The 27923-nt window shown below is 36.3% G+C and overlaps 2 protein-coding genes across 2 annotated transcripts in view; one reads left to right on the top strand and one right to left on the bottom strand.

Annotated features, from left to right (window-relative positions):
* The window catches only part of LOC139969853 (cysteine--tRNA ligase, cytoplasmic-like), a 19788-nt gene extending 4218 nt beyond the window's left edge, over positions 1-15570 (top strand). Inside the window, exons 3-16 of the mRNA XM_071975186.1 lie at positions 969-1164; positions 2312-2461; positions 3924-4064; positions 4199-4287; positions 4391-4625; positions 5421-5549; positions 7021-7254; positions 8424-8524; positions 9023-9212; positions 9948-10013; positions 10486-10567; positions 11180-11328; positions 12543-12686; positions 13887-15570. Of these exons, the coding sequence (XP_071831287.1) occupies positions 969-1164; positions 2312-2461; positions 3924-4064; positions 4199-4287; positions 4391-4625; positions 5421-5549; positions 7021-7254; positions 8424-8524; positions 9023-9212; positions 9948-10013; positions 10486-10567; positions 11180-11328; positions 12543-12686; positions 13887-14006 (2026 nt within the window). The 3' untranslated portion in view covers positions 14007-15570. The remainder of the gene's footprint in view (positions 1-968; positions 1165-2311; positions 2462-3923; positions 4065-4198; positions 4288-4390; positions 4626-5420; positions 5550-7020; positions 7255-8423; positions 8525-9022; positions 9213-9947; positions 10014-10485; positions 10568-11179; positions 11329-12542; positions 12687-13886) is intronic.
* On the bottom strand, positions 14443-27773 carry LOC139969855 (protein saal1-like). Its single transcript, XM_071975187.1, has 10 exons — positions 27662-27773; positions 26438-26565; positions 25821-25946; positions 25432-25515; positions 24829-25084; positions 24214-24337; positions 23269-23351; positions 22699-22866; positions 21278-21567; positions 14443-19988 (listed from the first exon to the last, which is right to left on the bottom strand). Exons 1-10 carry the CDS (start codon positions 27687-27689, stop codon positions 19893-19895), a joined length of 1383 nt encoding a protein of 460 aa, XP_071831288.1. The 5' UTR covers positions 27690-27773; the 3' UTR covers positions 14443-19892.
* Between the last annotated feature and the right edge of the window lie 150 nt (positions 27774-27923).

The following is a 27923-nucleotide window of genomic DNA, read 5'->3' as shown; positions in this document are numbered from 1 at the left end:
AAATCACATACAAGGGAGGGAGGGAAACATGAAATTAGGATGGCAGTAGATGCTTGATTAGTATTGAGTCAAGCATACTAATGTTTTGTTCTTCGTTAACAGGATATATCATCAATTCATTAATTCATACTAGTATTATATAATCTATTCACGTATCCATCTCAGCATCATCAGGATATTATAATTACTGTATATTTAATCTTTACCTATATACTGTATTATATATATTTGTACATATTTCTTTTCTTTTCTACCAGGGAGTCTCCTACCTTGTTATGTCTTTTTAAGACTTTAAAGGAGGCTTCCTTTCCCATTGTACACAATTAGGGATAAAAAAATAAATGAATTATAAAAAAAATTAAAAGAAAAAATCAATTGAAGAGAAAATTTGCTTTAAAACAATAAACAGTAGTTTGAGTGATGATGTGTCTTGACTTCAGTCCCCAGATACTGTTTGATACAATCTTTAAAGTCTGAACAGACTTTTATCTCCTCAGCCCTTTTATCTCACTGCCCTTTGTTTTGTCTAATTGTACACTGTCTCTGTCATTAAATGTGCCATAGCTTAGTCCATTTTTGCTTTCAGTTTGTCTCTGGAGAAGATTCTATTAGGATCAAAATTATTAGGCATTTTGCAGCAGATCAGTATTTTGTTAACAGATTCATGGCTAACGCTTTGATAACTGTAAATAGTATCAAATTCCTTTTTATAATTATCTAGTGCATACATGTAAACAAATACATACATATACAAACATAGTATGGTTGAGAAATATGATATCTCAACCATACTAAACTTTTGTTTTTAATCATCTAAGCAATATATTAACCTCTCAAATACAGAGCCCTTCTTTGAATTATTAAGTAAGACCATTTAAAGACAGATTTTGACATCACCCCAAGAAACATTTTACCACATTTGCTTCTCCTTAGCATTAATGAGTCAACAATTTCTCTTCCCACACTAGATCATACATCTCCTTCGACATTCTACGGCGGGTTCTTACTCATTATTTCAACTACGATGTCTTGTACGTCATGAACGTGACAGACATCGACGACAAAATCATCAAACGAGCCCGAACCAATTATCTTCTCGAGAAATATTCCCAGGAAATGAAGTGTCCCAATGAAGTAATATCCAGCATGAACGAAGCCCTAAAGGTTTGTAGTTATAAATCATTTTCAGCTATCATTTTATACAGATATCTCGGAGCTATTTCTTCAATTATCTTCTCTCAAATCTTTTGCTCATCTTCTACTTCTTTTCTTCATCCCTTCATCGTCTTAATCAGGCTTTTGGCCAAGCTGAAGCTGAATCAAGCTTTACATTTGTGGGAATAAGTTTAAAATCATTTCTTATTATTCTGGTGTACCATGAGGAACATCTGTTATTATAATGGATTCGTTAACTTGTTAGTCTCCTACAGCTTATCGTAACTAATCCCTTGGGAATCTGCTTTCACAGAAATTGTCGCCAAAATTTTTTTCTTGATGCAATCAGTACGAAAGCTGTCTGAGCTGTTGTATATAGGGGATGCTATTGAGATATAAAACCAAAAAACAGCTGAATGTAGAGACTTAACTGTAAATAAGTATTAAAGAGATATTTGAAAGTATATTTGAGAGATATTTGAGAGTATATTTGAGAGATATTTGAGAGTATATTTGGGATATATGTAAGATATAAAACCACAAACAGCTGAATGGAGATACTTAACTGTTGATAAGTATTAAAGAGATCTTTGAGAGATATATGCTCATGAAGAAGTTTTGTTATTACTTTTTCCTATACAAAAGTGCAACTCATATTTATTTCATGTAATTTGGAATGTTTCATTGAAACCAGTGTCTAATTTCCGGCAGAAGGCAAAAAGGAGTCTGTGTGGTCATGTTGATGTGTGTGAGTGTGCATGCTAATGGTTAAGGTTAGGGGTATATATTTATATATATATATACTTATGTAATATATATGTAAGTAATATAATATATATTTATACTATAATATGTGTTATATTGTGTATTCAATATATAAATATATATTTTATAATAATCTTCAATCTGATTCTTGAAAATTGAATTGCACAGAGCAAGAAAAGTGCAAAATAAATGTGAAGGTGTACATAAAACTTTCCCCACTACTTAATGTAAATTAACTCTGGCAGTGAAGCCAGGATACCTTCGATTTAAATATTGGTCTCAATTCCTGGTAGATTTTTTAAATACTAACTGATGGTCCTTTTTTCATTGTTAATTTTATATTGTTTTCCAACCTTGTTCTCTTTTTCTTAAATTTTGTCTAATACTGTAGCTCTTTGATGCAAAGATGGCAGCTGAAACCAGTCCTGAAAAGTTGGAAATGTACAAGAAGTTTCTGTCAAAGGCTCAAGCTTGTCTAGAAAACTTGAAGCTAGCTGTGAAAGATAGTAAAGGAGGAGACAAGATCAGAGCTGTAATGGAGGTTAGAATGAAATACTTTTAAACACAGAAAATCCACATTACACCAAGCAGTTTTTCATACATATTAAGTAGACTATGGTTACACAGTATGGAATGCATTACTTTGAAGGTATTATGATTTCTGGAGCCATCAGCAAAGTAATGGCAATGTAGGGATCAGCATTAATTAAATGATCACCATCAATTAAAGAATCACCACCACTTAAAGGATGGATAGCTCAGTTTATGGAACACAGGATTTGTAACCCTTAGGTCATTGTCTTGAATTCTGTTTTATCAAAAAAATTCTTTGCACTTTTCAAGTTTCATAATTTTTTTGTCAGACAACCAAGGCTATAATGTGAGGTTCTCTAAAGGACAACCAGATTATTTACTTAATGTTTAGTTTAGTTTTGGTTTAATAAACTACAGATATCATGAATATGCAACAGCAATTGCCACATTGCTATGGTAAAAAATAAAATTAATATGTAAACCAAACTAAACTGTCGGTAACATATACTAATCCAATCACCCAGTTTGGACAAGTTATTCTATACTGTAGTGTCATATCCCGCTTCAGAGCACTCGTATTGTCAGTACGAGCAATATGAATATCATGTTTCTATCAGATCAAGGTTAGGAACTATTTATACCGTCAATACCAGTGCTTTGAGAGCATGATATTGGAGTACGTTTAGAGAGGTATTAGCATTAGGGAATTGTCCCAACTGGCTGAGCCAATGATAGCAGGAAGATATCATGAATATGCAACATTTTATAAGCATGTCTAGTTAGTTTTGACAGTATCGTAATGCTAATACCACTCTATACTGTGCTCTCTATCATGCTTTTTAGCACTTGAACTGACAGTCCGAACAGTTCCTGACCTTTATCGAATAGAACCAAGAATAGTCATATGTGCATTCAGCCACAGCTTTCATTACACATTATTCTTCAAACTGGAAAACCATTTTTGCTATTTGAAAAACAAAGAAAGGACGTCCAGTTGTTGTTCCAGAGACAACCAGTAAGCATTTTGAAAAATATTCTAACAACCTGTGTTCATAAAATTAATACATAAGCCTAAAAACTTGAGAAAGTTTGAATTAAAATGATTAGTATTATAAATAGAATACTTGATTTATTCAGCCCTGGTCTGCCTTGAAATAGTATTGTGCACAAACATCTTCATTTCACATAATACCACACTAATACTTTTGTTGCTTTTTCAATGTTTTCATACTACCATGATTATATATCACAAATGAACCTAGGATGTGTGATTCCTGGTACATGCAAGGTACGGTGGCTTCTGATTGGCCAGATCTCCACCAATGAAGTGGCTATATAGGGATCACTGAAAGCATAGCAGATAGGACTTATATATCTATGGTCACTGGTTTGAACTTACAACTTGCCCATAATTTCTCTACTCTCCACAAATTGCTTAATATTCTTTGTGATTTTTTTTATTTTTGCAGACCGTAATCAAAGATGGCAAAGATCCAATGGCTGATTGGCTAGACTTGAAAAGAGGAAGTGAGGTCACCGATAAAGCCATTTATTCAGCTCTTACAAAACATTTTGAGGAAGAATATCACAAAGACATGGCCTCTCTTAATGTAAGTTTCTATGATTATGAACCTTCTAATAATTAATCAACTTAATTGTAAATAATCTTTCAAGGCAACATATTCTGCAGTAATAAAAAAAATGCTTGTTATCTGAGTCCTTTTTTTTGCTGTTGTTGTTGCAGGTAATGCCAGCAGATGTTTTGACCAGAGTCAGCGAATATGTTCCCGAGGTTGTGGAATTTATTCAGAAGATCATCGACAATGGCTTTGCGTAAGTATTTGATGTTCAATAGTTTTTGGTTTACCAATCGTCAAACAATTTCTTAACTTTTAATAGATATACATTTGGAATTCTGTTTTCTTCCAAAATACAGATATGAAGCGAATGGTTCTGTTTATTTCATGACCTCAAAGTTTGACTCGGAAGAAAAGCACAGTTATGCCAAACTTGTTCCTGAAGCGTTCGGTGATGAGGCTGCTCTGAAAGAAGGCGAAGGAGACCTCAGTATATCCCAGGATCAACTTAGCGAAAAGAAATCTGCCAATGACTTTGCCCTTTGGAAGGCCGCAAAACCGGGAGAACCGACTTGGGACTCACCTTGGGGGAAGGTGAGGGGACAGATAATTGCACATTGATAAACATTTCAAGAGATAATATTTTGTGAGCTATTTTGTATTAGGTTGGTTTGCTTAGTTGAAGAAAGGATCAGGAGGAATAAACAGTCATCATCTGGGACCATATGAAGGAAAGTTTAGCACAGGATGCTAATAATATTCCTGTTGCAATGCATAAAATAAATATATATGGATTCTCAAACCCATTGAAAGTTTCAAATAGCACAACTGACTCAATCAAATCTTTCAATTCATGCACAACCCTCTGGGAAAAGCATGTTTTCACAAAGATTTCATCTGCTGTATACTCCTGTGTATTCCCACCGCTGAACAAGGTGAAAATGAATATCAATTTATCAAAGCCATGTCTACCAGAGGCATGGATTATTGCCATAAAAGATGCTTAAAAAGTTGAGAAATTCTGTTGCTTTATAGAATCTAGATCAACACATTTAAGGATACTTTACCTGGCCTAGCCATCTTTGGATATAGGAATTAGGGTTGAAACAATAATTATCATTATTACTATTGGGTTAACTATGGAATTTCTTTGCAGATGAAAGACTTATAGAAAGATTTATAGACCTTGAAGAGAACATTTCTTATAGTGAACTTTGATTGACTCCTCAGAAAGTGAGTGACAACATATGAATAATCAGCACATCTGTTCACATAGTGTTGCCAAAAATTCTTTCAACCCTGTTCAAACCATTTGGAAAATTGATTTTTTTTATTTAAATTTTGACTTCTTTGTCTCAAAATTTGAATCCTTTTCTCTCTAACAAACAGGGCAGACCAGGTTGGCATATTGAGTGTTCGGTTATGGCCAGCTGCTTGTTGGGTGATTCCATGGATATCCATACAGGGGGTGTTGATTTAAAGTTTCCCCATCATGACAATGAGCTAGCCCAATCTGAGGTAAGCCCTCCATGTTTTCTATATTGATTGAGTAAATGGGAAATTTATACAACAAGATAGTTATTTAATATCTTGTATTGCCTGTGTCCTGTAATATCATGTATTTCCTGTGTCATGTAATATCTTGTATTTCCTGTGCCATGTAATATCTTGTATTTCCTGTGTCCTGTAATATCCTGTATTTCCTGTGCCCTGTTTTCCTGTGTCCTCTGTATTGATTCACTTGTGTTAGTATCTCATTAACAGAAATAAATTTGAAACAACATTTCTCATTTTGGTCACTAAGTCAGAATATCTTTATTCACAGCGGAGCAGACTCGCCTACTAGCTCTATGAAGTTATAAAGTGTCCTACATCTGCCACAAAAAAAAAAGAAAACCATATATACTTCTAGTTATGCTCTTTAAAGGGGTCATGAGTGTCAGCTGTTTGGAGAGAAGAGGAGTTATTATTATAGTATCATTATAGTATATAGTGTTATATTATATATTATATGTAGTATAATATATAGTATTATACTAGTATATAGTGTTATAGTATCATTATAGTATATAGTATTATATTATATAGTTTATGTAGCATAATATATAGTATATAGTATTATAGTATCATTATAGTATATAGTATTATATTATATAGTATATGTATTATGATATATAGTATATAGTATTATACTAGTATATAGTATCATTATAGTATATAGTATTATATTATATAGTATATGTAGTATTATATATAGTATTATACTAGTATATAGTATTATAGTATTGTTATAGCATCATTATACTATATAGTGTATGTAGTATAATATATAGGATTATACTAGTTGATAGTTTCATTATAGTATCATACAAAGTAGGCTGTGAAAACAAAAGTGGCCGCTCCATACACTTGCACAATTGTGTTAATGAGATTGGTTTCTTTCAGATATTGAAACAAGCCACATAAACTTAATGTTATTGGACAACACATCTAATGGCTCCTTGTTGTTGGTACTTTTTAATTCCCGGAATTGATATTATGCTCACGTGGGGAATATTCCAGTGTGATCCAAATAATACCGTGCATTACTCTCTATGTCAAACTAATTGTCCTTACAAATATACTCAATGATCATCAGACCTTAGTACAACTTGAACAGTGTGCACCAATGGTAGCAGAAATACAACTGTTTTCTGATCACCTTGAACAGCCCAAGCATGAAATCACTTCTTTGTGGGAGCCAAAGCTACAAATATACTCAATGATCGTCAGACATCAATACAACAGTGTGTATCATGGTAGCAGAAATACAACAGTTCAGCCCAAGCATGAAATTACTTCTTTGTGGGAGTTAAAGCTTACAACTTTGCATAAGAATGACACCCCTCCTGAGAAGTCCTCCAGTTAGGTCTTTGGGATCATGGACTTGTTTTTGATACGGCAAACAGATTCAAGATCATCGTAGTTATTTCGTCTTCTTACCCCGCAGGCTTACTACGGAAACAACCACTGGGTTCGATACTTCCTTCATTCGGGTCACCTGACCATAGAAGGATGCAAGATGTCTAAATCGTTGAAAAATTTCATCACCATTCAGGATGCCCTCAAGAAGTACACCTCACGCCAAATAAGATTCATGTTCCTGTTGCACTCGTGGAAAGATACAATGGATTATTCGGCTAGCACTATGGAATGTGCTCTCCAATATGAGAAGATGGTGAATGTAAGTCTGATCATAGAAGGAAAGGAAAGAAGGTTACCAATATTCAACTCAAACTTACTAGAAAGATTACAATATATTACCAATGATGAAAATGTTTAGACTTTCTCTGTTATACTGGCAGCATTTTAACTCATTTGGGATTTAGTTTTGGATGTACTTTTACCGTCAACTTGAAGAGCTACTGTCTCTATCAAGGTACTGATAAAAGACTGTTGAAGCAAAGTTTGGCATGATGCCAAAATATAGGTGATCTTTAGAGTCACATGTTTACCAAGCTATGGGTCATCAACTGTTTACATCTGGTCACAAGCCAAATAATGGATAAAAATACAATTAACTGGCAATGAATATTCCAAATGGAATCTCACAGTAAACGTCCTCCCTTTCATGCCATGAGTTGTTTACCAAGTTATGATACATGTGTCTGCTCTTGTTTACTTAGTTTCAGTCAATTTTCCATTTAATCATCAAACACCACAGAGAATATATTTGGTGATTTTCTAAATTTATGGGTGGCAGCTACAGTAGGCCCAGGACAAAATTTTGATGTACTGTACACGGTGTTTGTCTCAATGGAATTTCTTAGAAGACATGTTATTAATATCAAGGTGCATGCCTAAGATAAAGAAAACAAATGTCTGGAATGTTCTTTATAATAATAATAATAACAGAGATTTATAGTGCGCACATATCCACCCTACAGGGTGCTCAAGGCGCTGATTATTACCCCTGGTCATTGGTAACTTGTCACACCCACACACCAAAGTGTGCACAATTCAATCAATCTCTCCTGGGGCACCACAGTGCACCACAGCCACGTGTCCCCCGGGGGACTTCCCATAGGGTGCAGCCACAAACCGGCGCACGCAACTATAATTACAAGTTACCTCGCAGGTCCCCATTTATACACCTGGGTGAAGAGAGGCAATGGAGATAAAGCGCCTTGCCCAAGGACACAACGCAATGATCTGGCCAGGGCTCGAACCTGTAATCCTTAGATCACAAGTCCACTGCCTTAACCACTTGACCACAACGCCCTCCTTGTTCTTTAAGCCCAATATGATGAATTTCTTATACCAAATGTCAGGAGTTTGTATCAAAGATACACTGAATTATTGACCAGAGTTTATTGTCCCAACTAAATCTATTTCAACCTCTTTCATTTGCAGGAATTCTTTTTGAATATCAAAGATATTTTAAGAGATCTACCATCAAAAGGGAGCGAAGCTTTTCAAAAATGGGGCCCCTTGGAAATAGAGCTGGACCAACAGTAAGTCATATGTTTGAATTTAAATAGATAGTTTGATGTTTATTTGCTGTGTTTCCCCCTGAAGCTCTCCCCAAGCTCTGTAAGTTATGTACTTTTTTGTGAGTTGTGTTATTTGTTGATATTTGTTGTTTTAAGTACAGCTTACCTGTCTCCTCAAAACACTTTGCATTCTAACTCTACATATCATCGGTGATGGGATTACCCTTTTAGCACTGCCATGACCCTCCTGACTGGCCAATTCCGGTCTGCCTCCATCTCTATCGTTTTATCATGAAATGTCCTCATTGCAAACATTGAGGATCTGGAATTACGATACCATATCTTTGCTGTCTAGTGATCTCGTGGCATGAATATATTTTGTTTCAAATGTTCCAGTAGAGAAAAAAGAAAGCTAATGAAAGGATTTTGTATACATGACCTTTTGGATTTGATTGAAATAAAAATTATAATAGTGTTTCCATTATTACTGATCACTATTTTTTTGTTTTTATGTACTAGATTCACAGAGTGTAAGAGTAAGGTACACCAGGGCCTGTGTGACTCTGTAGATACAAAAGCCGCTTTGGATGCTGTACGGACTGCCATTGGACAGTGCAATATCTATATACAAGCAAAGAGAGCTTCAAAACAGCCATTTGAAAGAAATATATTGGAAAATTATGCATCTTATGTGACTAATTTGCTACGGGTGAGTTCTCTTATCAGTCACAGTAAAAGTCAGTCACAGTGAGCGTCAGTCACTGTGTGAACATCAGTCAGTGTGAGTGTCAGTCACAGTGAACACGTCAGTCACGGTGAACATGTCAGTCACGGTGAGTGTCAGTCACGTTGAATGTCAGTCAGTGTGAACGTCTGTCACAGTGAACATCAGTCACAGTGAACGTCTGTCCCAGTGAACGTCTGTCCCAGTGAACGTCGGTCACTGTGAATGCCAGTCACGGTGAACGTCAGTCACTGTGAACACAGCAATATCACAGTTTTTTTTCCCTCTTTTCCCTTTTTTTGTATATTTTTCTGGTCAGTCTAATTGTTAAGATGAATCCTGCAGAAATAATCAAGATTGTGAAGAAAAGAGAAGGAATGAAAAGGAAGGATATTTTAGTTTGTAAATCAATTCTTCAAAGATTGTTACAGATATGTCAGTTGTGATTTGCTGTCACAGAAGCAGACAGAACCAATAAATATAACAAAATAATAAAGAAAAGAGAAATTAATGTTGCAGTTGAATAATGTCAATTATGGCATACTTCAGTTGGCATATGAATACCTTAAATTTGCTTATGCCTGATGAGTGAAAGCCCATTAGTGCCTTATAAATGTGTAATCAATCAACCATTCACATTCACAGAAATCAGAAAATAGTTGTTTCCTTAAGGGATCTAGGTCACAAGTAATTCATTAACTACTATATTTTCCTCTTTAGATTTTTGGTACAATTGAAGGGGATCTACCAATCGGCTTTCCAGTGGCTGGGCAAGGCCAGTCAAATGTAAGTATTTTACATTCTACGTATGTGTCCTGTCTCTGTTAAATGTACCTAACTTAGCAACTAACTTACGATCCAAAGCGGTAACCCACTAGCACTGTGCACCCTCTAGTATTTTTATGGCATGATAACTCATGGTTGTCAGTAGCAATGTCATATAAAAAAGTCAGTCTGACAGTGATATTAAAACCCTAACTTTAACATGTAGACTTTGGTTTATATTACCAGAGATTATGGCTGATCATATGATGGACTGATGGAACATTAAACATCCAAAACTATGCAAAAAGGTTCATAGTAGTTGTTGCACCAACTGGTTAGGCTATAATTACATGCAAATCAATCTCTTCATTTGTACGAAATGGAAAACTGGATTAGTGTTCTTTTCGTGAATCTGATTTGATTTGGAATTTGGTTATGTAATCTGATTGAATTATTACTAGCTTCTTTGTTATGGTTCTTCTTACTTTGACAGGTAGAAGAAGCTGTCATGCCTTACCTCAAAACCATGGCCTCCTTTCGAGAAACAGTTCGACAGACAGCAAAGAATCAGAAGGGTACGTACCTTGCAATGTTTGGCGGAAGTGCTTATTACATACACGAACACGTTCCCTTCTAGTATTAAAGCCATTGAAGACTCGCCCCAAACTGCGTGCCGCGCACTGGAAAAGTTAACTTTCCATTGCTTGCAAGTGAAGTTTTTCTCTTGTCGCTACAAAATGCAGACAATAATGAAACGTGATACCTTGTTATCTTTAGCTGGACCTGAGATGTCCATCGCTATCGTTTGTACACTGTGCTGTGGGTATTGACCGCAGCTGTATGTCGACTGTACACTAGTGTCTAATTACCGACGGTATACGCAAGCTGTGTGTGTATTTTCTGGGATCGATGGTGGTGTCTAAAACTTCTGTTACACCTCATTTGAAACTAGGTCAGATGACGGGCATTAGACGTTTCTTCTTGCGCGAGTCTTCACACCCTTTAAACATGAGTGCCACACCTGTAAAATGTTTGAAACTAAACTATTCTCTAAAAACTTCACATATCTGTGTTGGTTATCCATTCTGTCTCTGATTTAACACTTTTCCAGACACCCAGAAGTTTTTATTTTTTTTTCTCGCCTTTAGTTTTTTATTCCTCTATTTTGTTCATCTCCCCGATTTTAGTGACGGAAATCCTACAACTATGTGACGATCTTCGAGACAATGTTCTTCCGGAGTTAGGAGTGAGGCTAGAAGATAGGGAAGGAGAGAAGTCAGTGGTGAAGCTGGTGGACAGGGAAACACTAATGAAAGAGAGGGAAATGGCTTTAAAGGTGAGTTAACAGTAAACCATTCCATCATCTGTTCTTTCACCTGTACATATTCTTAATTTCAATACAGGGGAGACAAAAAGATCTAGAAGGGGAAAATACCATCAAAGTAAATAAATAATGGGAGGATCAGATAAGGATGTCAGTTATACAAGGAAACAAATACAACAACAGGCCTAAAGAATAAGAAGAGATACATCTCATGAATAACCAGAGGGCAATCTAGGTTTTCTGTTGCTGCACCTGCCCTTTGGAATGAACTCCCGATCTGTGTGTGTGACTCCCCCACACTTGAAAGTTTCAAAAGACAGCTTAAAATGTTTCTTTTTCTTCTTAGTGTTTGTTCGATTTGTTTCTATTTTCCTTTGTTAAGCGCTTAGAAACTTTTATGTGTAAAAGTAAGTTGGCCTGACGTTTCGATCCTAGCAGGATCTTCTTCAGAGGCTAAATTCTATTACACAGGCTTTCTAGTGGATAAGCAGTTTGCTAACAGTTTATTTTATTTTGATTTAGAAACTTTTGTATTAGGCACTATATGATTGTTATTTATTATTATGATTATCTGAGCCTTGTACTGAGCATGGTAGATGCCAGATATGTTTCGTTCTCTTAACCACTCTGGAAACAGTGTAAGACACTGTTTCAGGTGTGGTATGTTGATTTTGAATAATAAGTTCTGCAGTTTCACACAGTAGGCACTGCTGGTCTGCTGGGATAATCTCTTCTGTTAATAATGACTCTGTCTTTCTGCAGAGGATTTTGCAGCTAGCTGCAGCTTTTCTATTTCACACAGTGCCTAACAATATCAACATATGATACAGATGATTTTGAAATAAAGTAGCACAGCTGATGCGAACTAAAGATAAACTATAATAATAGTATCGAATAGTTGGTGACCAGTCTTTTATAACCAATTCAGAGGTGCAATGATTTGCTGTTTTTATAACACTTTGGAAACCTATCAGCAGCTCATTGGGTGTAAAGTAGCTGTGTTTTTTACATGTTGACAAGTTCAAGATTGTAAAATTTTATGTTTTGGTTTTAGCCCTAATGATTAGTTTTCACCGTCAGTAATGCATAAACAAAGTTCAACTTAAAGTAGAATTGTCCCTGTTTGTGCTATTAACAATATGATCAACATATTTGAGAGATGTACATCTGCATATCAAGTGTTTTCCAAAACTTTCTTTTCCGTTTTTTTTTTCCCTTCTAAACAGCAAGCGGAGGAGAAAAGATTGAAAAAAGAAGCTGCTAGGCGAAAGGAAGAGGAGAGGCAGGCTGCTAAAGAGGCCCAGAGAAGGATTCCACCATCAGAGATGTTTAAGAAGGATGTTGACAAATATTCAAAGTTTGATGACAAGGTATTTATTTCTGTGCCAAACCTTAATATCTGTTATTATATGTGATCGCAGGTAAAAACAAAAAGGAAAATGCATATGAACACACATGGAAAAATATGTGTATTTGAATGCAGTTTCACAGTGGAAACCTATTGATTTGACATACGTGACAATGTGTGTAGCTATCTGTGGCAAAGCTATGGCCAAAAGCTGTGGCCGAGTGGATATAGGTGGTGGTGTTTGAATCAATGATGGGTTCGAAACCCGGCCAGGTCATAGTAACATGGGTTTTTTCATCCAAGAGCAATCTACAGTTTTCCCATCGGAAATGACTTTCTAAATTGAGAAGATTCCAAATTTGAGTTTAAAATGTTGAATTAGAAGCCACCCGATGTGTAAGTTGTAATCCACAAGCCCTTGCAGGTTGCTTAGGCGTTGAAAAAAACAAACTAATAATAACTGCTGAAAAAAAATAACTGCTGATTGATGGAAACACAGTATTTTTACATTGCACAGCATGTCCCTGCCCCCCCCCCAAAAAAAAACTGATTTCATTATGTGCATTCAATAAACTTGATAATGCGAATTCGTTTTAGAGATTTGTACGGTGCAGATCTATCACACTTCCGCATTAGTTAAAAAATATGTTTGGGAAGAAGAAAAGAAGTCATATCAAAAATCTTTTAAAAAAAATCCTGAACTTAAAGAGTATCTAGAACCACCACAATCTCATCTCTGCAAAATATATGTAACTAAAACCTGCAGCAGATTAATAGCTATAATGGAGATGGCTGTATGCCCATAGAGTACGAGGAATAATACCCATTTTTCAGTTGGCAGACATCACTCGAAACACGGTAAATTACTCTTGAATAACTACTGCTATAAAACCTGGAAAGTGCTTCTGAATGATATTAAAACATGTTAAATCTTATGTAACGTTTAAGCGCAAACTAAAAGCCCACCTAATTGAAAAGTACGCTGACTGAGTATTGAATATCTCATGTTTATTTTTCTCTACTCTTAATTTTTTACCTTCTTTTATTGTTATTTGTTATTTTTTGGTCGCTAGCTCGATAAACTACTATTGTTTTTCTAGTGTCCTGTTTATACTATTCCCCTGTGTTCTATTGTTCTTATGTATAGACGAAATAAATGAAATGAACACTCATAATGCATAAACAGGCCTTAAATTGTATATTTTGCATTTTCAATTGACAGGGCATGCCTACCCATGATGCAAAGGGAGAACCCATCAGTGGGAAACAAATCAAGAAGTTGACGAAGCTCTACCAAGCTCAAGAGAAATTGTATTCCGAGTATCAAAATGGCGGCCAGTAGAAAGTTTGTGCTTACCTATCAATAAATGCTGCTGTCGATCGAGGTCAAAGGCCATCCTTGCGGGTCACAAGGAAATGAAAGCAAGGAGGTTGTGAGCTTTACAAAACATACCTATGAGTGTACTGCAAAACTTGGACTGACCAATAAAGAATTAACTCAACTTTAATCAAGTTATTCTCATGAGGGATACTTTTATCAGTGGCGAAAGAGGATTCAATATTGGAGAAAACACAGAGTTCGAGTTCGACTTTGATTTTGACGGCCAGTCACAAAATTACCTCAAAATTAAAAAAAAAAAGTGCATCCTTAATGCATTTTTTTTCTGACCCACATTATTATTCCTTTGTAATAGTTATTAATTAATTTGAATATATATTACTCGACTACTTAAAGGCAGTTGTACTGTGCCAAATACGCTAGCTTACTTTTCACTAACGAATAGAGACTATTCTAATATATTGAAAGGGGTTAATTTTCAGGACTTTTTACAAACCTGTGTGCCTCCCCTGGATCTACAAACCCTGGATAATTGCCATCTATGACAAATGGTCACTGTTTACAATGAGCCCTGTGGCCATGGTATCAATGTAGTTATACTAGTCATTATTTATCATGTACAACATTGTCCATGTAATGAAACTATCATTATCAACTGTGCATACAATTTAATTTATCCATAACCTCTATAGTGACCCTCCAGGAGTCAATGTCGTGGCCAGTGGAATCATCCCATCGCCCGTCATATTTATATGATTAGCATAACAGTATTCGAACACATACCAGATGAAACTGTCTGCCTGCTAATGCATCATGTTTTATTCCTGAAAACAAAATTATGAATCCCAAAAAGGAATTTTTTTCACTGCTGTTATTTGAAAGTGAGTATTGGTATGAATGAAGCTCAAACATTATCTGTTATTTTTGGATTAATTTTAGAACATTGTGGATTATAGCAGTTATTAGACCAATGCCATCTTCTGCTGGCTGGTGAGGAGTTAGGGAGGGGAGTTAGGGTGGGGAGGGGAGGGATGGGAGAATCAAAATCAAAACCAATTCACTATCAGTATAATAGAAACTTACCATTAAGGTATAAAATATTGGTAATACAAGAAAATATACAAGCAAACATAACAAAACCTTCCTTTACCTCTAGTATGCTTGTTGCTGAAGTCAGGAATATTCCGTTCAAGTAAGCATAAGTTAAATCAAGCCATGTTGTGCTTCCTATTATTCTGCTTTCCATATTTCTTTTAAGCAATTAGAAATTTCTCAATGTTGCTGTTTCATCTGTTAATCAGCTAATTACAGTATCAATCAAAGTAATTTATATCTCTTTTGTGATCAAGTTGGTGACTATAAATAAAACACTTCATCTTACATGTTTTCTTCAATGCTCAATTTCCAGCTAGATTTGTTATATTTCAAAAATTTGTTGCTGGACCCTGTACAGCATTAGTTTCAGTGTTAATATCACATATGGATTCTTAATATATTATTGAGCCTATCCTTTTAAAGTGTAAAGAAATTGTCCACATTTATCAAATAAATAAGTCAAGTCAGCCTATATATTATTTCTCTCTCATAATTTTGGTATTTCCATGCAACCATATACATATTTAACCATTATGTGACCTTTGGTCATTATTCATGTCATTGAATGTAGCCGTCATAAAATAAACCGCGTCACTAACAAACAAGAGCCCAAGGGCACTGTGGTTCCTTGCTTGGGGTATATGACAATACACATAATATTATCAAGCAAGATTGGGCTCAAATAGTCCAAGTAATTGTGGTCCTACATGTACGCATAAAGTAACCAACACTATAGCCAACACTTTTGTGATCACAAAATGTGATCGGATTTTTGATCAAAAGGCACTTTTGAGATCTAAATATGGCGTCGAAAATGTAAGAAGTATAAGGTCACCTACAAGCGGGTCAACAGATATGATAACATTGGTGACCACAGATGACATGACCTTTAAGTTTGAAAATGTTCCAACACCCCATTCACAACTTGTCCCAAATTATCAACCGTGTCACACCTTGGCATTGGGATTTAATTGCATTAAATGTCTGAAAATTAACTTTGAACTTGTATACATAACTTCACACACAAAGGTCACCCGTAGGTCAACCAATTGACATTTTTGATCGGTGAGACCTAAACGGAGCATCAAAACTGTAAAAATTCAAACATGTTTTCTTTGCCCATTTTCTCCCCCTAAAATACTAGTTTTTTAACATTAGCTGACCTTTGGTGACCTTGGATCACATGACCGCTAAGTTTGAAAATATTCCCCTATACCATTCGCAACTTGTCCAAAAAAATCAACCTTGTCACACCTTGGCACTGGGAGTTATTGCATGAAATGTCTGAACATTAACTTTGACCTCCTATAACTTCACACACAAAGCTCATCCAGGGGTCAACCTATTGACATTTATGATCAGAAGGTACCTTTAACATCTGAAAATAGCATCGAAACTGTAAAAATCCCCAAAACACGAAAAGTTCACCAGAGGTCAAATTGAGGTCAAGGTTCACCCAGATGTGGGTGGACAATTGGATTACGTAGAAGCAACTCCCAACCCTAACGGACAATTCGTTCTCAAGTTATCGCAAAAATACTAGTTTTTTATCATTAATTGACCTTTGGTGACCTTGGATCACATGACCGTTAAGTTTGAAAATATTACCCTATACCATTTGCAACTACTCCAAAAGTATCAACCGTGTCACACCTTGGAACTGGGAGTCATTGCATTAAATGTCTGAAAATTAACTTTGACCTTGTATAACTTCGCACACAAAGGTCACACGGGGGTCAACCCATTGACATTTATGATCAGAAGGTACCTTTAACACCTGAAAATAGCATCGAAACTGTAAAAATCCACAAAACACAAAAAGGTCACCAGAGGTCAAATTGAGGTCAAGGGTCACCCAGATGTGGGTGGACAATTGGATTACGTAGAAGCAACTCCCAACCCTAACTGACAATTCGTTCTCAAGTTATCGCAAAAATACTAGTTTTTTAACATTAATTGACCTTTGGTGACCTTGGATCACATGACCGTTAAGTTTGAAAATATTACCCTATACCATTTGCAACTACTCCAAAAATATCAACTGTGTCACACCTTGGAACTGGGAGTTATTGCATTAAATGTCTGAAAATTAACTTTGACCTCGTATAACTTCGCACACAAAGGTCACACGGGGGTCAACCCATTGACATTTATGATCAGAAGGTACCTTTAACATCTGAAAATAGCATCGAAACTGTAAAAATCCACAAAACACAAAAAGGTCACCAGAGGTCAAATTGAGGTCAAGGGTCACCCAGATGCGGGTTGACAATTGGATTACATTGAAGCAACACCCAACCCTAACGGACAATTTGTTCTCAAGTTATCGCAAAAATACTAGTTTTTTATCATTAATTGACCTTTAGTGACCTCGGATCACATGACCGTTAAGTTTGAAAATATTCCCCTATACCATTTGCAACTTGTCCCAAAATATCAACGTGTAATACCTTGGCACTGGGAGTTATTACACTAAATGTCTGAAAATTAACTTTGACCTCATATAACTTAACATACAAAGGTCACCTTGGGTCAACTTATTGACATTTTTGATCGGTGAGACCTAAATAGAGCATCAAACTATACAAATTCAAACATTTTTTTCTTTGCCCATTTTCTCCTCCCAAAATACTAGTTTTTTAACATTAATTGACCTTTGGTGACCTCGGATCACATGACCGTTAAGTTTGAAAATATTCCCCTATACCATTTGCAACTTGTCCAAAAATATCAACCACGTCACACCCTGGAACTGGGAGTTATTGCATTAAATGTCTGAAAATTAACTTTGACCTCGTATAACTTCGCACACGAAGGTCACACGGGTGTCAACCCATTGACATTTTTGATCGGAAGGTACCTTTGGTATCCAAATCTAGCATCAAAACCAAACATTTTCTTTTTTGCTCGTTTCCTCCCAAAATAAGCACATTTTTTCTAATGTGACCTTTGACCTTTTGACCTTGGTTTCAGATGTAGTTTAATCTCCTGATTCCAAAAAACAAAACGACAAGTCTGTACAACCATCCTAACTCCGACCGAAAAACTTTGACCCCATATAACTTCGCACATAAAGGTCACACGGGGTCAACCTATTGACATTTATGTTCAGAAGGTACCTTTGACATCTGAAAATAGCATCAAAACTGTAAAAATCCCCCAAAACACGTAAAGGTCACCAAAGGTCAAATTGAGGTCAAGGGTCACCCAGGTGCGGGTCGACAATTGGATTACATTGAAGCAACTCCCAACCCTAACGGACATTTCGTTCTCAAGTTATCGCAAAAATACTAGTTTTTTATCATTAATTGACCTTTGTTGACCTTCGATCACATTACCGTTATGTTTGGAAACGATGCCTTACCCCATTCACAACTACTCCCAAAATATCAACCATGTCAGACCCTGTCAATGGGAGTTATTGCTGTTTTTAATATATTGGTTTTTGGCATCTAACTGACCTTTGGTGACCTTTGCGGGCACCAAAAACAATAGGGATCTTCCTCTTACTATGGGCTATCCACCCAACAAGTTTCATCATGATACATCATTTCCTTATTGAGATATCGTGTACACAAGCCAAGCGTCACATACACACACACACACATACACACACGCACACACACACACACGCCAAGTTGAACGCATAGGTTCCTTGCTTTGCAAAAAGCAAGGAACCAAAAAATAGAGATAAAAATATTAATATAAATAAAAAAACTTATCTGGTTTGATAGTTGTTATTACAGTGGATTGACTTGCTTTTATGCCGAAACTTTTGGGTTTATTCAAGCTGTCACTTTATTCTACGTAGCTCTCGTAAAATAATTCATGACCCACTATAAAATAATATATGCATACATCAAATAATATGGTTTTATTCCAACTTTATTTTATAATCTTATCTGATGTCATTCCTCAATTTAACATCACATATTGCCTGGTCCTGTGCTAATATCATATTGGCATGTCATTTAACTCTGTTTTCAGAATGTGTTTTAACGTGACCCACCCTACAGATAGAAAACTTTACAGCTAAACTTTGGTATACAGACTCGAACAGACCACTACAGGAGACAAAACCACATCAACCTCCACCTGCACCTCCACTTTTTCACATACCACTGAAAACTTATCGTCCGATCCTACAAAACCACATATGGCTGGCCTGCCTGCAGGCTCACACGCGGCCCACTTTGATGCCTGGGACTAAATCAATAACACGGTAAATACCGCATAGCCAGAAGAGTAGAAGAACCAAACAGAATAACAGAGAATAATTCAATAACTAGAAGAACAAGTCTGAGTTACTCAAGTAATGACTCCATTACACAACACTCAAGTAATGACTTCATTACACAACACTCAAGTAATGACTCCATTACACAACACTCAAGTAATGACTCCATTACACAACACTCAAGTAATGACTCCATTACACAACACTCAAGTTATGACTCCATTACACAACACTCAAGTAATGACTCCATTACACAACACTCAAGTAATGACTCCATTACACAACACTCAAGTAATGACTCCATTACACAACACTCAAGTAATGACTCCATTACACAACACTCAAGTAATGACTCCATTACACAACACTCAAGTAATGACTCCATTACACAACACTCAAGTAATGACTCCATTACACAACAGAAATGCAGCTGAATATCTCACTTAAAATCCTTGACTTATTACTAGGTCAATTATCTATTATAAAGTTCAGCTCCATATATGACGGGAAGGATTTCAACCAATGAAATGAAGGAATGATTCTGTAGTAGGATTTCATCACGTCGAATCCAACAGCTCCCTCAGTAGCTCCAGACAGGTGATATCTTTACCTTCTTCAAATTTATCCTGAAGAGCTTCCTGGACATCCTCATTCTATACAGGGAGAAACAGAACAACAAAGTTAACAGACTGCTCATCTACTGCAAAAGACTGCCTGACTTTGTGATCCAAGCATGATCCTCAATTCATTTTATACAGGGAGACACAGAACAACAAAGTTAATAAGCTGCTAATCTACTGCAAAAGGCCTATGCAAACGTTAGAGGGCCTGACATTGTGATCCAAACAAAAGCAAACAAACAAAGGAAACAGAAAAACCAGACATCAAAACTGCATTGAAGTTTCGATTACTTCTTTGCAATATACTGGTGCTTATTCACCAGAAACAGCTATTATAATATAAATGTCCTGATTTCTACCATGAGATATGCTATCATGTTTAAATGGTTTCCAGAGTTTGACTGCTGGTGACCCAGATGACCTTTGACCTCTACCGAAAGCAATTCAGTTTTTCTATTCAATATAACGCATCCGCATGCCACTTGTAAACACTATATCTCAAGTTAAATCCCCATGCTTCCTAACTTGAGATATAGTGTTTACAAGGATTTCAGTGTTTGACATCTGGTGACCTCAGATGACCTTTAACCTCCACATTAAACAATAAACTTCTTCTCAATATGATTCATGCACATGGCAAGGATAACAAGATTTCCACAATTTGACCCCTGGTAATGCCAAATGACCTTTCATCTCCACCAAAAGTAATAAGGGTCTTGAACTCAATGTGTCACAACTACATACTAAATATGAAATTATTCCAAGCTTTCCTTCATGAGATATGGTATTTCCATGTTTCCACAATTTGACCTCTGATGACCCCCAATGACGTTTGACCTCCCAGAAAACAATAGGGTTCTTCCACTCAATGTTGTATTCCTCCCCCCCCCCCCATTTCATACCCTACCATCATGCCCCTGCAACAAAAAACTTGGGACTTTCAATTATTCATATTGACAGGAATAATCTTATATTACAAAGCAGAGACTTTTTGATTCTGCTTTGTAGTTTTAAGATTATTCCTGTCAGACATTGTCCTGAAAATGTCCACAATGCTGTGCCAAACTGCAGTCAACAAGCATTGTCACCAACTTCCCCAACAACCATCCTTACCCCATTTCATTCAACAACACTTTGATTTGTAAATTCTGTCCATGCACATCCTCTCCCCCCTGTCCCCCCTCCCCTTTAATTTGTACGCAGGCCACATTGTGGATAGTAATACACCTGAAAGAACTGATTATAATTAGGTGGAGCTCTTTATGTTTGAAAACAATGCACATATACATGATCATGTTGCTTAGTCTAACATTCATGTTCACCTGTACAGATAGATCAAGAAGCAATCGAGCAAATGACGTCAACGATGACAGTAGAAGCTGTGTAGTAGAGTCGACCGCTGTCCCTTCTGATGCATTATGGGAACTTTCACAATCTCCAGTTATCACCGCTACAGGATTAGTTTCATTTTCCTTTGAAGCATTATTAGAGTTTCCATCCACATCATTATCCAAAATCGCTCCAGAGTTCTGTGAAAGTTCTCGTTTGTAATCTCTCTGAGCGACTTGGAAAAGTTTGAGGAGATTTTTCAGGAGTTTCTTGGAGGTAGAATCTGCAACAGAGAAAAAGAAAATACTAAAAGCAGCTGTCTTGAACCCCTGGCCATCTTTAAAATGTTACCAAACAAAAGCACTTGAGAGTAGTGGAAAAGAAGCATCTGCATTTGAAATTTTCATTTGAACCAAGTACTTAGCAAATGAGACTTATTAATTTGGATTGGTTGATGGTAGTGATTAAGTTATCAATTTTCGATGATAGGGTAATAAATTTAAATAATCACCTACTATTTATGTATAGGGAGGATGGTGGGGGGTGGGTGGGGTGGGGAAACGGTTGTACCTGCATACTATTGTTTCCCTCGGTTATGTTACAGAAGGGAACAGAATCTTTCTTGGGTGCTTTCGTCGCAGGAGGCACAGCTTCCCTGCTCTTCCTTAGTGTCCATTTTGTTAATGACATGTTTATTTTCTAGTATTTAAAGTCAACTTTTGTAATGGAGTTGTCAAGCTTGTTCCTTTTAAGTTGTTTCCTTCTTCTTCTTCTTCTTGTTTTACACTGTTTCGGTTCTGTTACAATGATCAAGTAACTGTTTAATTATTATTTGATGTGTTTTATCTATGTATGTATTTTAGATCCTCCTGCAAGCAGGAACTTGCGGAGAAGCCATCATCGGCTTATCAAAGCCGCAAGCTGACCGAAGTCAGTCTCTTAGATTTATATTTAACGTCCATGATTATGAATTGTCAAGAACTCTGTAACTGGACAACATATGCCAAAAAAAATACAATACTATACATCTGCTAAACACTTCACTGAGTGCTGCTACCAAATAGCCTTACCCAGTGGCAGAGCGTCCATACAGTCAGGGGGGGATGCCCCCCCTGATGGACTCAAATGGACTGCTGGCGCCCTTTTCAGCTTTTTACCACTTTTACTTATTCGCAATTATTGACTTTTTTATTGCGCTCTCATCTACCTATTGACATTTGTCACATTTTGTTCGTGTAATTTTCTGACAAAATGGCGATGACACCTATTTATTCTTCGTTTATCTGCAAATTAGCAAGGCCTGGAAAGGGTCATTTCCGGCGATCTAGGGAGTATCTTTACTCAAAAAATATTTGTACGCTCCGCGCCAGCCAGTGGCGGTGCTCCGCTTAGATAGTGTCGAAAGCGGCCTTACCAATGAAAAGAATCTTGCTAACTTTGTCTTCATCTCTCAAGAGACTGTTGACAACAATGATGGAAGATGCTAGCGCCCTCTTTTGATCTTTTATGGCAATCACCTCTTCTTCGCAGATATCAGATATATACTGGGCAAGAATCGGCATGATCGTTTCATTCATTTTAACTGTAAGATACAGACAACAAATTGTGTGAAAGGAGGATATTGCAGTATTGGACTGCTAAGAGTCGCACAACTTGAGTCTGGTTTATCAAACATGAATATGATATTGGTAGTAAATTATTTGAGTTGGCATCTCATTCAATCTCACCTAAGAGAAATATTTGGTCAAACCTATTGGCAATTAGCACATAACTGTATCTTCTTTAATCTAACTAGGAGAAATATTTGGTTAAAACTATTGGTCTTATCTGCGATTTACCAAAAAAGTTCTATCAATCCTCATTTATATGTATAAATATATATATATATGAACTGAATAGTATGTAAGATAACAGATAAAGTACTCTTCCACTCAGACCAGATATGAAATAAGACATAGAGCTATAACTTAAACACATTACTCACCTAAACAGTCGATGCCAAGAGAAGTGACTGATATTAACTGAATGGTATGTAAGATAACAGACAAAGTACTCTTCCTCTCAGACCTGAGATGAAATAAGACACAGAGCTATAACTTAAAAAAATTTACTCAAGGATGAAGTGAAATCCACAATGTACAATCTACAATAATGAGGAGAAAGTTAGAAGTTTCGTAATTGGGTTTCAACCGGTCATTAATACTAATGAAATGGTTGCAGATCAAATCTTGTAAAACTAAATCACAATAAAAGCCAAATCATATTCATTAATTACCTGTTTAAATAGTGTTATTTTGTGAAAAACTCTAGAAGGGTGTCTCCATCAGTTGCGATGTTATTCTGAGATATATTGTAATAACCTCAACTGCCCCCTCCCTCCCTTTCCAACACAAGACATTGGTTTTACATGGGTATGGTTGTTGCATTCAATCTCTAGTCTGAGTTGTATCCCATTCAAATAAGTTTAGGTTTGACTTCTATGAATATTTTGTCTACTCTCACCTTTCCCTCTCCAGTCCCTCCCAACCCCAATGCCCCCTCCCCTCCATTTCCAACACAAAACATTGGTTTTATTTGTGTATGGTTGTTGCACTCAATTTCTAGCCTGAGTTGAATCCCATTCCAAAAAGTTGAAATGTTCAAATTTAACTTTTATGAATATTTCACTGCTCCACGATTTCCTTCCCTCTTCCACCAAACAAAAACCATTTAGCGATGGTTAAGAGATTCCAGTTAAAACTAAGAAGAACAAACTGCATTCCTCTCATTAAAAAATGTTGACAGTAATCTTCTAACTCAGCCCTACACCCAGCCTCACCCCCTCGCCCCCCCCCCTCAACTTCAAAATAAACACAAAGTCACTGAAATAAAAAAAGAAAATTGCATGAAGGTCAAACTGAATTAGGAATGATTGATGTTTATTCTTTACCTTGCTTGTTTAAATGCTTCTACCAAGCCATCAATTAACGATGGACTGCTCCACTTCTCTGTGATCTCATCACTGGAATCCAAAATTAAGTCTATAAGGTCCACAGTGTTATGTAAAAGGTCAACTGTTGATAAGAACAGGGGGAGTAAAACAAAACAAAGAAATGTCTTCTTCTGAAATTAAGGGAAATTCAGTTTTCTAATCAGGTATCATTATATCATTATAACCCAGAACCATATCAATTAGTAGAGAAAGTTGGTGAAGGTTTGGGGGGGGGGGGGGGATGGGACCATGTTTTGTAGAATTATTTCAGCTGTATATGTATGCTTAAGAATGAGGGAAGTCAACATGCATATTCATGCACATAAGGATGGTATTTATATAGTTTTTATATTTCTTAGTCCCTCTCCCCTCCCCCCGCCCCGCATTATCTCCCACCTCCCTTCACCTCCTAGCTAGTCACTGAAAATTCTTTAGGGATTCTTTATGATTATACCTTTATCTGTTTCTCTTTATGGATTCCCCCTTATTTTGATTGGTGAAGAAGTTGATTTGCAGTTGGGTGTGGGTATGAGGGGATAAGGTGAGAGGAACCCTCTTCCTTTATACACTTACTATTTGTGGAGCTTTGCAGAATAAAAGCGAGGTTTTGGAAGACCTCTTCATCCTCTTTGATGAAGGTGAGCCACCGATTAGCGCTCCCTGGGTGAGAGAGGGCGGTGTTCAAGAATCGACACGTCTCCACCAACGTGGGAGGATCCCTTCCACTCAGCATGGAGAGGGTCAGAGTTACGAGGTTGTCGTTCTCTGACAAAGATTTGCTGATTGATCCTGTGCAAACCATGTTACCTAATATACCCATACATATTTCCTGGTGAAAGAAGCAAAGAAAGTTGAGATCTGAGTTAGATAATTAATCAAAGGAATTCATAATTCAAAAGGAATAAAAACAAGGTTGTGTTATGCATCTTTGTAAAGCTAGTGCAGTTTTACACATGTATTGAGTCACCTAGCAGTAAATTTGTTACTCATTCCTCAGACCATTAAACTTACTGTAACTCTTGGTGCATTAGTTATTGCTACTCATTCCTCAGACAATTAAACTTACAGTGACTCTTGGTGCATTAGTTACAGCTACTCATTCCTCAGACTATTAAACTTACAGTGACTCTTGGTGCATTAGTTACAGCTACTCATTCCTCAGACTATTAAACTTACAGTGACTCTTGGTGCATTAGTTTTTGCTATCACAGAAAGGAGCATATCTGGTGATTTCCATTCTTGCAGAAAGAGTGACACATCCTGATGAAAATAAAGAATAATAAACAATTAACAAACACTGCGGAATTAATTGTACACAAATAGAGACTAGAGCAATATTCTGACAGGTGACCACAGGGTTACTGTTATCTGCCAACTGAGTTCTAAACAGTCCTTAAAAGTTATAATAATAATAATAATAATAATGATTAAAATCATAATATATAATAATAGTAATAATAATAATAATAATATAAATAGTAATAATAATAATAATAATAAATAATAATAATAATAATAATAATAATAATTACTATTATAAAAAATAATATAAATTTATCTTCTACCTCATTTGCAGTCATATCCCACAGCTTACAGAGGTCATTCTCCAGGTCACTATCAATTTCAATTCCACTGAGATTTGCAGCCTCTTTTTCTCCATCAGTTTTACCTTCATCTTCATTCTCAACAGCCTTTGAAATTATAAAGAGGAAACACTTTTGAAATTACAAAAAGAAACAGCTTTGAAAGTTAATGAAGCAGTCTCAAAGTTACAGTTCAAGCATTCATAAAACAATGCACCTTTTAGGAAAAGTACATGAGAATTAATACTCTATGTGTGGTCATTTTCTCAGTAGCTTAACCTCTGTTGAAGAAGTAAGGTACAGTAAATATGTGGACAGAGTAACTTCCTGTCCCATCCTCTATCATCCATTGTAAAAGAGTACAGTATATATGTAACTTTCACCAATTGTATTCAGTGTGATTCAACCTGTAGGAGCCATGGTAAGCACGGTTCTCTCAAGCTTACTATCCCCTGACACACTCACTGTACTCCGTAGATATCTAGCCAGTTGAAGATCTAATATACCATTTAATTCAACTACTTGTTCATGTCCTTATTTCTTGTTCACACACCGAGCTGTGACACTAGTATAATTGATTTTGCAACACTTGATCTTACCTTTAGCAGCGTCATAAGGGAAGTGAAGACCCAATGTTTACTGAATACCGTGTCACCGATACTGTCACCTCTTAATAACTCTCCGTTTCCATTGGCAAACTCTTCGGACGGTGGAGACGGGTTCCTATCTGAAATTGACAAGAGACTTACAAGTCAAAATACTGATATCATGAGCGTAATTTTCCCTGAATGGCTTTTAAAGTTTTTCTTTAAAAAAATTTTTCTCTTGTTTCCAATTCTCTTCCTATGTAATTACCCTCACCCTGACACACCTATACCCAGATACCACCCATTCAATTCTTCTGCATAAAAAAAAAACAGTTCGGTATTTATCCTATTTTACCCAGGGTTTTACAGTAAGTGTGATAACAACGAAGGTTGAGGATGGAGTGAGTTTTGCAAATCAAACCATTCTGGATTGTATATCTTAATCCCACAAGGCAACAAATTGAATTTGTACCCAACCACGTACTGAAAGCTTACTTTTTTATTTTGGAACTACCCCCCCCCCTTCTATATCTGTCCCAACCAATGCATGACCCTTAATTAACAGCTACAATGTTCATACAGTGATTATGATTCACCAGCATTCTTTCTCATGAATTCCAACAACTATAGATCCCAATTACAGGCTGCATATTTTCTTTCAACAGTAATCTTGACTTATAATTCCAACTTCCCATCTCCAAATTCAACTATCTACAAAACTTCAAGTAGATTCAACTATTACTGTAACTCAGCATTCTGTACGACTTTTTCGAATTTATTCAATACAAAAAGGAGAACTACACAGAAGTAATATAAACTTTAATATTGATTTATAAGTACGCCTATCCAGAAATCGATCTATTTGCCATCCAAACTGACACTATTTGCGACATGTAAGAAATTTCTAGTCCCACTACTTTTACACGATGTCAACTATCCTGTGTGTGAGTTGCGGAGTATTATGTCATTGCTGCAAATTTCGTGCTTCTTTCTTCATGTCGTTTATCTTAGTTTCGCATCCTACACTGTGTAAGATGCTGCTGTTGAGTTTGAACGGGAGTTTTGAGTTTGCTGTTTACATTAGCGAATTAGGTACATGTGTAAAATGTACGGCCTAACTTGTGCGAAAAAAAACCTAGAATAGATGAAAAATTGGAAGGCTCAACCGAATCTATTCTCTTTACATTACGCCTTGGCCTTTTATTAGATCACTTCCAATAAAAACTGTACTAGTACCTGAAACTTCATTAGAGTCGCGAGACATTTGGATATGGTGTTAGGCCAAATTTAGTATAGATTATAGAAGTCAATACACTGAAGAACGGACGTATACGGAGTACTTACATATGGCACGCCAAAAGGGTCGCAAAAAAAATGTCGATAGTAGAAAGTGTTACGTTCACGATATCAACATAGATTAACAACAACAAAAAACATGTAGATGATGAACTAACATCGATGGTGTGAATTGGTGTACGTTTGGGGCACACGTTCAGAT

This window comes from Apostichopus japonicus, chromosome 7, assembly GCF_037975245.1.
Source record: "Apostichopus japonicus isolate 1M-3 chromosome 7, ASM3797524v1, whole genome shotgun sequence".
Classification (NCBI taxonomy): domain Eukaryota; kingdom Metazoa; phylum Echinodermata; class Holothuroidea; order Aspidochirotida; family Stichopodidae; genus Apostichopus; species Apostichopus japonicus.
Note: the sequence above shows the minus strand (reverse complement) of the source record. Positions and strands in the feature narration are given on the sequence as shown.